This window comes from Schistocerca americana, chromosome X, assembly GCF_021461395.2.
Source record: "Schistocerca americana isolate TAMUIC-IGC-003095 chromosome X, iqSchAmer2.1, whole genome shotgun sequence".
NCBI classification, from domain to species: domain Eukaryota; kingdom Metazoa; phylum Arthropoda; class Insecta; order Orthoptera; family Acrididae; genus Schistocerca; species Schistocerca americana.
This window is the reverse complement of record NC_060130.1, coordinates 992,534,433-992,549,071: the sequence shown is the minus strand read 5'-3', so window position 1 is coordinate 992,549,071 and position 14,639 is coordinate 992,534,433. Positions and strand designations below refer to the sequence as shown.

The following is a 14,639-nucleotide window of genomic DNA, read 5'->3' as shown; positions in this document are numbered from 1 at the left end:
GCCTATGTCCAAACAGAGATATCCAACTCTAGAATTGAGCGGCTCAGAGGGAGAATGCCATGCTCATATCTTTTTCCATTAACAAGGGGACCTTAAGGTCTCTGAAATCCAGTTCATGATGAGAAATTGCATGTTAGCAGTATACCTCAAGGGTGCACTTCCATAAAAGGTAAAGCACACTTGCCAGAAGATTCTGAGAAAAGGGCTGTTATGTTTTATGCACAGCTTGTATGCCGGACAATTTATATGCTATGGTAGCATAGCGAAATGGCTGGGCCTTTAGTAGACTCGTTTGCCATCAGTGCCATCCTGGTAAGCTCACACCTTTGGGAAACAATTTTATTTTTTCAATTGTTTTAAAAATTGTACTCTTAAATAAGTCAATGACCAGAAATATTATCAGTTACATCACAAACAAGATAATTTAATTTATGAAATTACTGTTACAACTAATTAACATAAAATATGAATTTTAAGTAATATTTTCTTTTTAAAAATTTGAATAATTTCAAGTGCATCTTAATGAAGGAAAATTAAAACTTTGATTACTATTGTCATTAAAATGTTACTAAAAATTTGATCATAATATAAGCTGTGGAGAGATTAAAAATATTCACTGTAAATTTGAGGAACCAGTTTCTACATGGAAGAGTAAACTATAGCTGTTGCCCTGTTGTACAAAAAAATAGGCATACTGTCAGGTGTCAACACCCTCATGGAACTAATCAACCAATGGTCCCTACCTACTACAGCATGATATATACAGTTGTACCCACCCTTACTCTTCTAGAAACTCTCAATGTGCCAGTTCATTCTTGACTTTCGTAGAGATTCGAGCATTCTCTACTGTGATGCATTACAGGAATTTTTGAAATATTATGAATTAAAAAGTCTGTTAATGAAAACATCGTGAAAGTATGAGAAGCTGCAGATGAAATCAGTCAAGATTCAATATATAGTGAAATGTTGAAGGCAAGGTTGATGAAAATAGTTTTGCCTACTTTTTCAGTCGCAGTCATGTTGTACACCAACAGAAAAACTTTCTGGCTAAACATAATTACATCAGAATCTTCACTGTCAATTTCTCGTGAAGCAATGTCAAAGGGTGAAAAAATTTATGAATGTACTATGGACACGCTGGCTCTGACAAGGAACCTTTTTCAAAACTCTAAGACTGTAACTCATCAGATGAGGCCGATCCCATTGGGGAAGACTCAGCCCGTTAAAAAAGAAGGAATATTTATCCCCATGGGAAGAATATAAAAAGGAGGCATTTAATTTGATAAGTATCAACAATCAATTCCTGGACATATTATCACTTTGTTAAAGCCAGAGAGAATTATCAACACGTGACTACTCCAAATTTACAATGATGGGCTTTAGTAGCAGCACATCAATTTACAGATTTTGAATTTAAAGCTTTTGACAAGCTGGGTTTATAAATTAAAAAATAAACATTGAATTTGTCAATGAAAAGTGATGAAGCTTGTTCCAAAAAAAGACAGCAAATATCAAAGAAACCTTGCCTTCTGAAGACATTTTTTGAACACAAAAGTTCAAATTGATACTTAATTTCAACAAAGATGATGATATCAACACTGACTAGAGAGGCAGATTATTGCAGAGTATTTACAAATTCATTTTGCTATCTATTTTTATGACTCTCTGACAAAATACTTCAATTTCGGTTGTTGTCTTTTTCCAGGTGGTGTACAACTGGACTCTGGCTGAAAAAGGAAGCAGAACTATTTTCATCAAAAGGAAGGACACAAATAAAATGACACATGTACCACTCAATATGATCTCACTCTGTGTAGGAAAGTCTACCTGAATTATTTGTTCGTTTACAAGAAGCAACCAGTAACTTTGACCCCTGAGTTTAAAAAAACAGTAATTGAATATGCACAAAAATATAAAAATGTCGTAATAATGTCTTTGAAATCTGCCAAGCTAGTGACTACTGTATATTGACTTTTTCCAACAGTATTTTAAAGTCTTATTAGGGAAAAGAACAGTTTCTATTAATTATTCAGTCTTGGAGTGGACAAGCAAAGCCTGAATTGTATGATGAAATCTTTCAGAACAACAAGAAATCACTGACATGTACAAATAAAGTGATTCCCCCACAATGTACTCTTGTCCAATCCTGTGATGTCCTTTTTATAGACAGGTAAAAAAAAATTAATAAAGTGTGTACAAAATTGCGCTTATCTGATTGAAAAGAACAGAAATAAATTCCCATGAAGACTATAAAAATAAAAGCAACTGTCATTGCCAATTTCAATGAAATGATCCAGTATGCCTGGTATGCTTCCAGGCTATCTGATGAAAGAGAAATTTTCATGAATGTTAACAGAGTGTTTTCCAATAAACCAAAGGTAGGATCTTGCCTGACTCGCCCATATGGCAAGTGAGTCCGCTACAGACACAGCCATTTCGCTGTGCTGCCACAGTATATAAACTGGCTGGTACATGAGCTGCATGTAAAACTTTAGAGCTTCTGTTTTTTCTTCTGGCTAGTGTGCTTTAGAACCTTTATGAGGTATACTACTAACATGCAAAGTCTCATTCCAAACTGAATTTCTGAGACCATACAGACCCCTTGTAAGGTGCAGGGAATTTTTTTTCTTCCAAGTATACAATTCCAATATTTCTACATGTGATTCGAAGAATGACCCTGCCCAACCTATAACACACATCCCAATTATTGTAGCACCAAACGGCAATTTGCAATAATTTGATAATGGTTCCAGATAGCCGATTTAAAAAGGGTTCAACCTAACATTACCTATTATGTGGGCAATGGGACATACATGAATAGAACAAAGTGAAGAACAAAATTTTGCATAACGGCAGCAGAAAGGAATATTCCTGTCTCTGGTGAAATGTATCTTGTTCCTGTGAAGCAACTTAGTGACATGTAACACAGGTCTAAAGTCCACCAGCTGTTTTTATCGAACATTATTAAGAGAAACAAAACTTTGTTACTTCAACAAATCACCTTCATGCAATAGTCAGAACACCTGCTTATACAATCTTCTCGATAATTACAGGTCCAAAAAAGTCTACAAGAAGAAAAGCTACTGGCTAAAGCTAACACAGAAAAAAAATGCATAAATGCTACTTCTAATTCATTCTCTTCACATTGTCCCAGTCCAGAATTTAGAACTATATATTCCCTAATAGTTATCTTTCCTGTTGTTCTGATATTTATAGAAGTTCTAAAACAGACACCACTTGCGTACCCTATTTTTTTGCAAGTCAGCTCTGTTTCAGCTATTCCTATTTCTCTTCTACCTCTCATACTGATGGTACAATGATTGACAATGATTACATCTTGCAAACATCATCACATCACTCCGTTTTCAGGCCACAAATGGCCCATCGGGACCAACCGACCGCCGTGTCATCCTCATTTGAGGATGCGGATAGGAGGGGCGTGTGGCCAGCACACCGCTCTCCCTGTCGTTATGATGGTTTTCTTTGACCGGAGCCGCTATTATTCGGTCGAGTAGCTCCTCAGTTGGCATCATGAGGCTGAGTGCACCCTGAAAAATGACAACAGCGCATGGCGGCTGGATGGTCACCCATTCAAGTGCCGGCCACGCCTGACAGCGATTAACTTCGGTGATCTCTCGGGAACCGGTGTATCCACTGCGGCAAGGCCGTTGCCACATCTTGCAAAGGTGTTAGAAAAAAAATAAACAGGTGATTAAGATTATAATAAAAACACATAAAAATGATTGAAAATATTTATATTTTCTTGCACATTAGTCTTTTTATCAAATGTTTTTCACACACTTGATTCCAGTTTCAATAATGCTTACATTACAATTAACTTTATTTACATGATTCTGTACTTATACCACATCTTTCCAAAAAACAGTTAATTTACAGGGGGCCTTATACCACATCTCCTTCCAATCATTACTAATTTAATTAACAAAACTGACACACAAACACACAGACACCACCTATCTACCATTATACACAATTTACATGATTCTGTACCTTATACCATTCTTTCCACATCAAAGTTAATGTACCTGATTCTGAACCTTATATCATTTCTCTCCCACTACTCTTTATGTCTGCTATTACTAATGTTGATATGAACTTGGTTATTTACAATTTATTTTAGTATTTACATATTATTGCACATTTTGAAGCCAACAGCTAGCGCACTATTCTCCATACAAGAGCAAGTGTACTACTTTTAAACATACACACAAAATTGTAACAAATGTACTTTTTCACGATAGTAAAATGGTATTTACAAACACTGAATATATTAACAACAATTACTAACAACAATTACTAACATACATTTCAGCAATTTGTGTCCCGCAATAATGACTAACAAGCACTTCATTGAAAGAGGAACTCTACTATTAATTCAACTGAGAAAAAATAGTTTTTGGAACAGAAGCTCTTTGTCTACTACTATTTGTTTGGAAAATATAGCTAACTTTTTCAACACATTCTGAGCGGGAAATATCTCCTCTTAAACTTAAAAATTGTACCAGCTGATCTTTTGTGACATCTGGATATTTATCTACAAGACCATGAAGATCAAGTGACAGTATCTCTGGATCCTGAATCTTTAGAAGCTCAGCCAAATTGGCAATTATGTCAAATGGCGAGTCAAATTTTGACAGCTTTGGAGCAATACGAACAAAGAAGTCTTTCAATTGATTAGCTTCTTTCATGATCTTGATAGCACATTCTCTCCGTTCTTCATAAGATTTAAATGAAAGTTTCTTGTGAAGCATGGCAGAAATATACCGCTTTGCAACTAAATTTTGTGCCTCTGATAGAACATAATCAAAATTCCGTGGTCTTAAATGACTGTAGTCAACAAAATAATCATCCAAGGTTACACATATCGTATCTACAGCTTCACTTTTGCCAACCCATCTAGGTGTTATCAGACTCTGAAAATGGCTGTCCAAGTCCAAAAAGGCTTCATCAAGAAGATACTGTGCAGCATCGTCCCTCAGTTGCTAGGGGGGAAAAAAAAAATATCAAAAAATGAACCTCGCCCAATGAAACTGGGCACAATAATTAAAGTAGCAACTTACTTGGAATGTATTTAACAAAGCCTCAAATTTCATGCCTCCCTCATTGTCACGTACACCTGGAAGCCAATAATGCTGCTTCATCTGCTGAGCCAATTCGACAAAGTGTAGACAATTGTTAACAATGGTTATCATGTACTGTGTGAAGTATGGCATCTGCGAAAAATAAAAATAAATACACAATTTCTTTTGTCAAAAGAATACAATTTGATAATATGAAAATAAAATAGAAAATTCCAAGAGTGATTAGGATGCATACTATGTGATCTTTATAAACAAGAATATAGAGTTAAAATATTTAATTGCAAAACTAGGAAAAAAAGACACCTCTAATATGAGAGCAAAAAGGGTATTATCCAACTGGAACTCTTAAACTTTCTTCTCTCATACTCATACATACATTTTTTCAACGTTGGTGCCAATATTATTGTGACATGAATCAAAGGAAGACCAATTCTAGAAACAGGAACCCACCGTACACTCAGGCACAGATGCAAGGTTGATTTTTCTGGGGTGGTAGGTGGGGTCACAGTGTCTTTCTTTCTTTCTTTGTTTTTTTTTCCCCCTCCTTGGCATTGACAAAATTATAGTTGAGTGGTAGCAGCACACACAGTGAACCGTGCTCATTGTTCACTAAATCTGTATGTATCTGGCCCATAAGGCAATTACATCACACGAGTTGTGCAAGGGCAGAAACTCCTTAAAACGTCCACAAGTGGAGATGACCTCATGACCCTGGTGTCAAGTTTCACCGAGACTAGAGAAGCAATATGTAGCACAGCATGGTAGATGTAGTGCCGCATATTTCAGATTACCACATTTACATTATGTTTAACAGCATTCGAAGAAAAATAACCAATAAATCCTCAAGGTGTCAAAAGTTAGCATGTTCAAGTGCTTTTGGACAGTAGCCACCACTGGTTAGTAATCTCTCTCTCCAAATGCTGTTAAGTTACTATAAAGGTATGAACAAAACTTTTCTTTTCAGCTAAAAGAAATACTGTATTTACTCAAATCTAAGCCGCACTCGAAAAATGAGACTCGAAATCAAGGGAAAAAAAATTTCCCGAATCTAAGCCGCACCTGAAATTTGAGACTTTAAATTCAAGGGGAGAGAAAAGTTTTAGGCCGCACCTCCAAATCGAAACAAAGTTGGTCCATTGTAATATGAGACACAATTTAGGTCGAATGAATGTCTATACAGCTACAGTAGTTTGGTTCGAGTCGTAAGCTTAGCAGTTAAGCTTTACCAGGTAGCCATTGCTCTGTGTCAGGTGCTTCATCCATATTTATACGGGTACCCTTCCTTTTTCACGTGCTTCGTCTAGTTCGAATTGATTGCTTATTTTTCTTTGATCTGATAAGTGCCGTTCTCTTTGATTTAGGTATTTACGTCACTCTAAGCTGAATATGCATTACTGTACTGTGTCATGCATTGTTTGTCGCATTCTGATAATGTGTGTTTACAACTTGTCGCCACTTACAATAAAAAAACAAAAGAGAGGAATCGTCTCATTAAGGAAACAATGGAAAGATACTGCTATTTATTGTTACTTACACTGCTGCTTTCTTCGATAATTATCAACAAGAACCAAACAATACAATGCGTATGATAGAAGATGTTCTGAACAAGAGTTTAGCGAAAATTTTTCTCCGTTTGAAAATCTTTGCAGACGCCTCTTTAGTACATTACATTCTGCACAGAAATTAGAGTCATCTTAGATTTAAAAATCTAGTCAATTGCCGTGCTTCATTTCTGACTACCACTATTAGGCATAAGAATAATACGAATATAAACATGACATTATATGTATATTCTTCCGTGTTTGCTGTTGTCTCACTCACTCAAGTTTCGTAGTTGATTAGGCAGACAGGATTTAAATGAGATAGCAGCAAACATGAAACAATACATGGCAAAATGTTTATATTCGTATTATTCTTGTGGTGAAGAGAATACTGCATGTGATTCACAATACATAAAAGTTCTTATTAGCAACCATCTCTTCTCCCACGTAGGGAAAAATTCCGAACGTAGAGTTGGCCATATTGACAAACATCCCAAACAGTCCTGCCAGTCGAATTTTCGTAGTACATTGAAATGCTGCTACATTCGAAGATGAACAATGTGGAATTTGTATTTACTTCATTGGATAATCTTCCACCTTTTTTTTAATTTATCTACTGACGGAGAGGTTTTGGCGCCAGTATTTATCCTTGTGGCTGCAAAGCATGCCTGTGTAGCGCTACATATATTCGACGGCAGAACTTAGTTGTGGCGGCACCTACTAACATTTTTCAGAACTTCTGCTTACTTTGCACTCAATTCTAAGCTGCAGGCGGTTTTTTGTATTACAAAAACCGGAAAAAAGTGAGGCTTAGATTCAAGTAAATACGGTATTGAGACATTTTTCTCTTCTTCCTCTCAGTAATTAGGTGGCAAGAATACTCACAAACAGAAATTTGGCGGGAATGACACAATGATGCCTTAAATTCTTGTAATGCAAGAGCGAAATGACAAATTTGAGCTCATTATACAGCAATCTTCATGTAGTGATTGAACATTCAGTTGGCTTCCACTGTGACCACTCTGTTTCATCTTTTTTGTACTGCTATCCGGACTCTTGTTACCAGTGATGATTTAATGAAGAAATTTACTCAAGAACCTCCTCAATCAGATTACAACAAAAGAAGTAGTGATGTCACACTACACTACTATGTAAAGAAGATTTTCATTTCATAATGTATCAAACTTAGCTTTTTAAATAAATTACAAAAATGTCTTATTGAAACCTTGACGCAATTTTCAAAATGAGTACTGCATAATAAAGAAATATTAGGGGAAAAGTTCATTTAATGATATGAAAACATTCCTGTGCCTGCACACTGTACTACATGGTGCTTATGCTTTAACAATGACCACAAACACTGAAACAATGACCTACCTGACTCCTATCTTCAAAATGCTTCTTTTTGAATTCCACTATCGCTTCACCATACATCTTTCCATATTGTGTTACTTGTTCCATGCTGAGAATCAGTGCTCTAAATGTGAGGTCCTGGCTGGAATTTTTTGAACACCAAATTAACATTTTAAGTATGAACACCTCAAAGACACATTACTTTGTCTAAAAATGTATAACTTTACACTGCAGATAATGGGGTGTATCAGTAAAATAATATTTGGTTGTCCTTAATAAATGAAATTTTGATATGTTCTTTAGTGCACGAGTGAACTGACTACCAAGCTACTCTATGCAGTTTATCAAGTCATTGTTTAGCAGTTTTCAGTATTATGGGCGAAACATACCACAAAGAGCCAGTTACACAAGTCAGTTAACACGACATGTTGACAAACTCACTCACTCACTCACATTAAAGGCTACACTACATTTGAGGACAACAATTTTACTTCTAAAGATGCACTGTGCAATTAAAATACTCGTAAAATCCTCTCACTCTGCTAGAAAAGTTTATTTATTCTTATTCACAGATGTCAACATTCAAATGAAATGGAAAGTATTGGTTTGGTGATTTACCCACATTTATAAGGGTTAAATAGCATTAGTCTTCCATAACTTACTTTTGACATAGTTCAATAATTCTCAGATACCAAGCCTTGAGATTGAGCGTTACACCAGTTGGTCCAGAATACAGAAAAAAATTGTCTGTGTCCTTGCTCAATCATCTTAGTATTTACTTGAAATTAATAAAAATCAAAAATCATTATGGTCATACCACCATCTAAATCACATTCCTTCCACTTCGACATTGTTTTAGATTTAATGTAAAATGATTCTTGTGAAATGAGAACATCAATTAATTTTTAAATTCAGCCAATGAAATGCAAGATAATGAGAAATATATATGAAATGCAGCATAATTATTACTGACACTAATGTACAGCCAGAACAGAATCAAACTTTGGATGGAGAGTACTGCTATTTACACAAACATTGAATATTCCAGAATGTTGGTATTTATACAAATATTTAAGATCACAAAATATAGAAGCAAAACATATTTGAAGAACATTCCATAAACTGTAAGTACTAAACAGCAAATAACTGCTTGTCACAGGGGTTGAACTGGTAAACCACAGTACAGCAACCAATGATGCTAATCACTAAACCACACTGACGCACCATTGGTTGTGGCGCTGTTCAGTATCTAGAAGAAACAGTGACCTAATGTTTCAGAAATTCTCATTGGAGCCAACTACTGCACTCTGACTCTAGATCTTGTCAGTTGTCTTCCATATGGAGTCACTGGTGACTCCTCACATTCTGGTCATGTTGTTACATCATCTTCACTATGATGAGCATTGAAACTAGCCCCTCCTGTCAAAGCTTTGCGATCAACCAGTTTCCTTGAACCTACCTTTGTCAATCTGCACCTCTGGACTGTAGCAGGGCTTCACGCAGAGGATATGAATGACATATCTGTGCTTTTGTCATCTTGATGAAGGGTAATAATATTCTACTTTGTATGTGACATCCGACAAGCAAGGAAGGATATGATATGGCACAAAGTGGTACTTTATCCTTACTCCATGCACAGGCATACAAATTCAAACTGAATCCTGTGGGCTATATCTCACTGTCCCTGATTGGTGCTTGGCATTGCAGCACTCTCTTAGATTAGATTAGATTAGTTTTTCGTTCCATAGATCCGTGCTGAGGAGATCCTCGTGGATGTGGAACATGTCAATTTTTTGTAAGCTGAAATAACAATACTAATAGTATGAATATATACAACACATCATTTGTTTCTATTAAAAAATTCGTCAATGGAGTAGAAGGAGTTTGCCACTAGTAAGTCTTTCAGGCTCCTTTTAAACTGATCTTTATTTGTAACTATTTTTTTTTTATATTTGCTGGCAAATTATTGAAGATGAGTGTTCCTGAGTAGTGGACCCCTTTTTGAACTAAAGTAAGTGCTTTTAAGTCCTTGTGCAGATCATTTTTGTTGCTGGTATTGTATGTATGAACTGAGCTGTTTGTTGGAAAAAGAGATATGTTATTTAGGACAAATTTCATTAAGGATTAAATACACTGAGAGGCAGTAGTTAGTATATCCAGTTCTTTGAAGAGGTTTCTACAGGACATCCGTGAATTTACTCCACAAATAATACGTATTACACGCTTTTGGACTCTGAAAACTTTTGTTTGCCTTGAAGAGTTACCCCAAAATATTATACCATATGACATTATGGAATGAAAGTAGGCAAAGTATGCAAGCTTTTTCATTTTTATGTCAACTATGTCTGCTAACACTCGAATTGCAAATACAGATTTGTTAGGCGTTTCTGCAGTTCTGTGGTGTGCTCCTCCCAACTACATTTATTATCAAGTTGTAATCCCAGGAATTTAAGACAGTCAACCTCTTCTATCTGCTCTTCTTCATACTTTACGCATATTCTGGGTGGAAACCACTTACAGGTTCTGAATTGCATATAGTGAGTCTTTTCGAAGTTCAATGTCCATGAGTTGGCTTTAAACCATTTATTAATATCGATGAAAATATCGTTAGGAGATCTTTCTAGAACTACACTCGACATACTATTTATTGCAATACTTGTGTCATCTGCAAACAAAACGAACTCTGCTTCTGGCAGTGTAACTGATGAGAGATCATTAATGTACACAAGAAAAAGCAATGGCCCTAAGACGGATCCTTGTGGGACACCACATGTAATTTCTTCCCATTCTGATGATGACTGATGACTTAATTCACTAGTTCCTTTCACTGACACCCTTTGTTTCCTGTTAGTGAGGTATGACTGTAACCATTTTGCAGCACTGCCTGTGACACCACAGAATTCTAATTTATTTAAAAGGATGTTGTGGTTCACACAATCGAATGCCTTTGACAAATCACAGAAAATACCTGCTGCTTGTAACTTGTTATTTAATGAATTAAGTACATTTTCACTGTAGGTGTAAATAGACTTCTCGATATCAGAACCCTTCAGAAATCCAAACTGTGTTCTTGATAATATGTTATTTATGGTCAGATGGTTGAGAAGCTGCCTGTACATTACTTTTTCTAAAATTTTTGAGAATGCTGGCAAAAGTGAAATCGGTCTGTAGTTTGGTGGTATCTTTTTATCCCCTTTCTTGAATAAAGGCTTAACATCTGCATATTTCAGCCAGTCAGGAAATGTCCCTGTTATAATTGACTGGTTACACAAGTAACTTAGAATTGTACTAAACTCTCAAGAACATGCCTTAATTAACTTTGTTGATATTTCATCATAAGCACTAGAATGCTTTGTTTTTAAAGATTTTATTATGGAAGTTATTTCTTTTGGTGAAGTGAGTGACATATTCATGTACCTGAAGCTATTTGTAAAGGCTAGTTTCAGATATTCAAGGGCATTATTTACTGATCCTGACAATCCCATTCTATCAGTAACGGATATAAAGTACTTGTTAAATAGATTTGCCATACTATGCCCATCGGTTACTAATGTGTCATCTACCCTTAGTGCTATTTGGTCCTGTTCCTTTCTGGTTCTACCAGTCTCCTCTTTCACTATATCCCATATTGTTTTTATTTTGTTCCCTGACAGTGCTATCTTCTTCTCGTAGTGTATTTGTTTAGATGTCTGAATTACTTTTTTTAATATTTTAAAGTAATCATTGTATTTAGCTAAATCATCAGCTTGGTCCACAGATACATTTTCCTTTTTGTCTGACAGGAAATCTTTATTCCTTGTGTAATCCATGGTTTTACTGTAGATTTCTGTTTCATTTGAGTAACTTTTAGAGGAAAGCAGTTTTCAAACATGGTACTGACATTGTTCATGAATATGCTATATTTTTCATTCATGTCATGAGCACTATAAACATCTTTCCAGTTCATATCTTTGAGCAGTTTTCTAAAACACTCAATTTTTGGTTGATTGACTACTCTCCTGTACTCAGATGTAGCAGTCTTGATAATCTGCTTAGAATTCACATCTAAAACAAGGAGCTGCATGTCATGATCTGACAGTCCATTTATAACAGGTTTTATGATATGATTTTGTTCATTTGATTTGTCTGTAAAAATGTTATCAATGGCTGTCCTTGAGGATTTAGTGATCGTAGTTGGAAAGTTTACAGTGTGTGTTAGATTGAAAGACAACATTATTAACTGCAGTAAATGTTTACTAGAAGATTGCATTAGAAAATCTGTATTAAAGTCACCAGCAAATAAAATTTCTTTGTTTCTTCCTGTTAAATAACCCAAAAGAGCTTCCAGATGATTTATGAATAGATTTTAATTTCCTGCAGGTGCTCGGTAAATAGTTACTGTTATATAGGATCTGTTATGGAACTCTACTTCTGTTGCACATGCTTCTAGATGCTGCTCTAAACAGAGCACCTGGGTGGCCAGGATCCATATGTGACCAAGCAGTATTGCTTCTTTGGTCCTGGTGATGTGGTGTTTCACAGTCATCCTGAGTATCGTCCAACTGAAACAACAAGAGTGTATCCATTGTCGTTTCAGCCTCAAGACCTTGGAGCAGGAAGAACAGTATGAAGCCCGTACTGTCTTGCTCCGCTTTGTTGTATGTGACTGTCATGATGAGCAGTACTGTACCCCAATATCTCAATTCGTCATCAACATACATCAAGAGCACATCTACTGGCATCTTATTAAAGCATTTTTGACCAACAGAATAATGCAGAACCTCACACATCAAAAACATCCCAAATAAGTGGCATAGTACAGGGGGAAGAAGACACTTGAAAACGAGAATCATTTCCTGATACATGTCATGTAAAATAAAAATAAAAGAAAACCTTGACTAGTAGCAGAAGTGTTATTTATAAACAAACCAACTCTGAAAACATTCCTGCAAAGAGGTGGAGGAGATTAGTGTTTAACATCCTGTCGACAGCAAGGACATTAGAGATGGAGCATGAGCTCTGATTAGAGAAGGACAGAGAAGGAAATCAGCCATGTCCTTCCAAAGGGAGCATCCAGGCATTTACCTTAAGTGATTAAGAGAAATCACAGAAAACCTAAATGTGGATGGTCTGATGTGGGTTTGAACCATCGTTCCCCCAAATGTGAGTCCAGTCTGCTAACCACTGTGCTACCTCATTCAACATTCCTGTAAAGAACATTGTGGACTTAGCAACTGATGGGGCTCCTGCGATGGAAAGGAGAGAAAAGGTATTCATAGCCTTGTGTTGGAAAAACAATAGCTTTCCAAAATTTCTGGCTCAACATCATGTAATACACCAGCAGTCACTGTGTGGAAAGCATTTAAGTACGAACAACATAACGGAAACAGTCATAAAAGTAGTGAACAAAGTTAGAGTACATGAAATTCTACTGCAGTATTTACTGCTTCATACTAAGTTTGGCTTAGTAGATGTAGAGATTCACAATGTTACACTTTTTCTGTTTGAAACAAACCCTTGATGACAAGTTCTTCAATATCAATACACTGACATTCTTTCAGAGTAGAGAAGTGAATTCAAAAATGCTTCCAAGATTTCAAAAGCATTTCAATTGCTGCACAGTCTGTTAAATCATGTTTTAAAAAGGTTGATGGTGAAGACTCCTCTCTTTGTGTCATGGAACATTGAGTCTAAATAAGTGTAAATGCTGAATTGGCCAGGATGGGAAAATGAGTGAAGTGTCTGGTGGTGTTAGGAGTAAACTTTCGGAAGAAAATACTGTTTCCAGTCACCAGTGAAGATGTTATTTCTCGAAAAGCTTATGCCTATGCCTATGGGTTACACTAACTCAAACTCGCTATGACAACCGGAGGCTGCTGCAGTTAAACTGAGAGGCATTGCGCCCCCAAAGGGAGGAACTAGTAGACATCGGTCGTGAACTCAGCTGGCAGGCAAGAGAGCATTCCCAGTACTGACTACTGACACATTCTCATCAACCCATCTGGTGCGTCCCATGTGCCCCCCCCCCCCCCCCCACTGTCCTATTGATGGGCAGAGCTTGCATCATTGTGTGTCCCTTCGTCAGCAATACTACATGGGATAGTGTTTACATCGACTGAGCATGGGTGTTCCGCAAAACATCCAGTACTATGCAGGCCCAGGCTCAGCCATTGTCTTACCAAAGAGAAGTACAGTACATCACATGAAAGACAATGAAAAAGGAAAATTCAAAAAACCATTTTTCCTCTCAATAAAACGCTCACCCTTCACAGAAGACCCTGCTTCGGTGGAGCTGGAACTGATTTTCAAAATGATTTATCTTTAAAACCACTTTCTTCAAGCTCTGAAAACATTTCACCTCTTGCTCCTAAAGTAAACTACTCAGTTTATGTCCAGTTTGGTCCTTAAGTGAAGGCAACGTTTAGCTTTACATACCTATGTGAGGTTTATTTTACTAGTATGAAATTTATACAAAACAAGTAGAGAAGCAGACTCATTAGTGAATACTGACAACTATATTTGAATGACAGCCACTACCCATTCTCCCAACACTAAAAAGAACACCTGTTGGTGACAATAAGTGCCACTCCCTCATTAAAGCTAGTAAGGCTGATACAAAAATCTGTTCTTACATTTGTAATTTATTACTCACAACACTTTTACA

At 36.3% G+C, this 14,639-nt stretch overlaps 1 protein-coding gene across 1 annotated transcript in view; it reads right to left on the bottom strand.

Annotated features, from left to right (window-relative positions):
* Positions 1-3,738: 3,738 nt before the first annotated feature.
* The window catches only part of LOC124555717 (exocyst complex component 3), a 52,166-nt gene continuing 41,265 nt past the window's right edge, over positions 3,739-14,639 (bottom strand). Inside the window, exons 10-12 of the mRNA XM_047129725.1 lie at positions 8,021-8,138; positions 5,082-5,234; positions 3,739-5,003 (exon numbers count right to left, since the gene is read on the bottom strand). Of these exons, the coding sequence (XP_046985681.1) occupies positions 4,392-5,003; positions 5,082-5,234; positions 8,021-8,138 (883 nt within the window). The 3' untranslated portion in view covers positions 3,739-4,391. The remainder of the gene's footprint in view (positions 5,004-5,081; positions 5,235-8,020; positions 8,139-14,639) is intronic.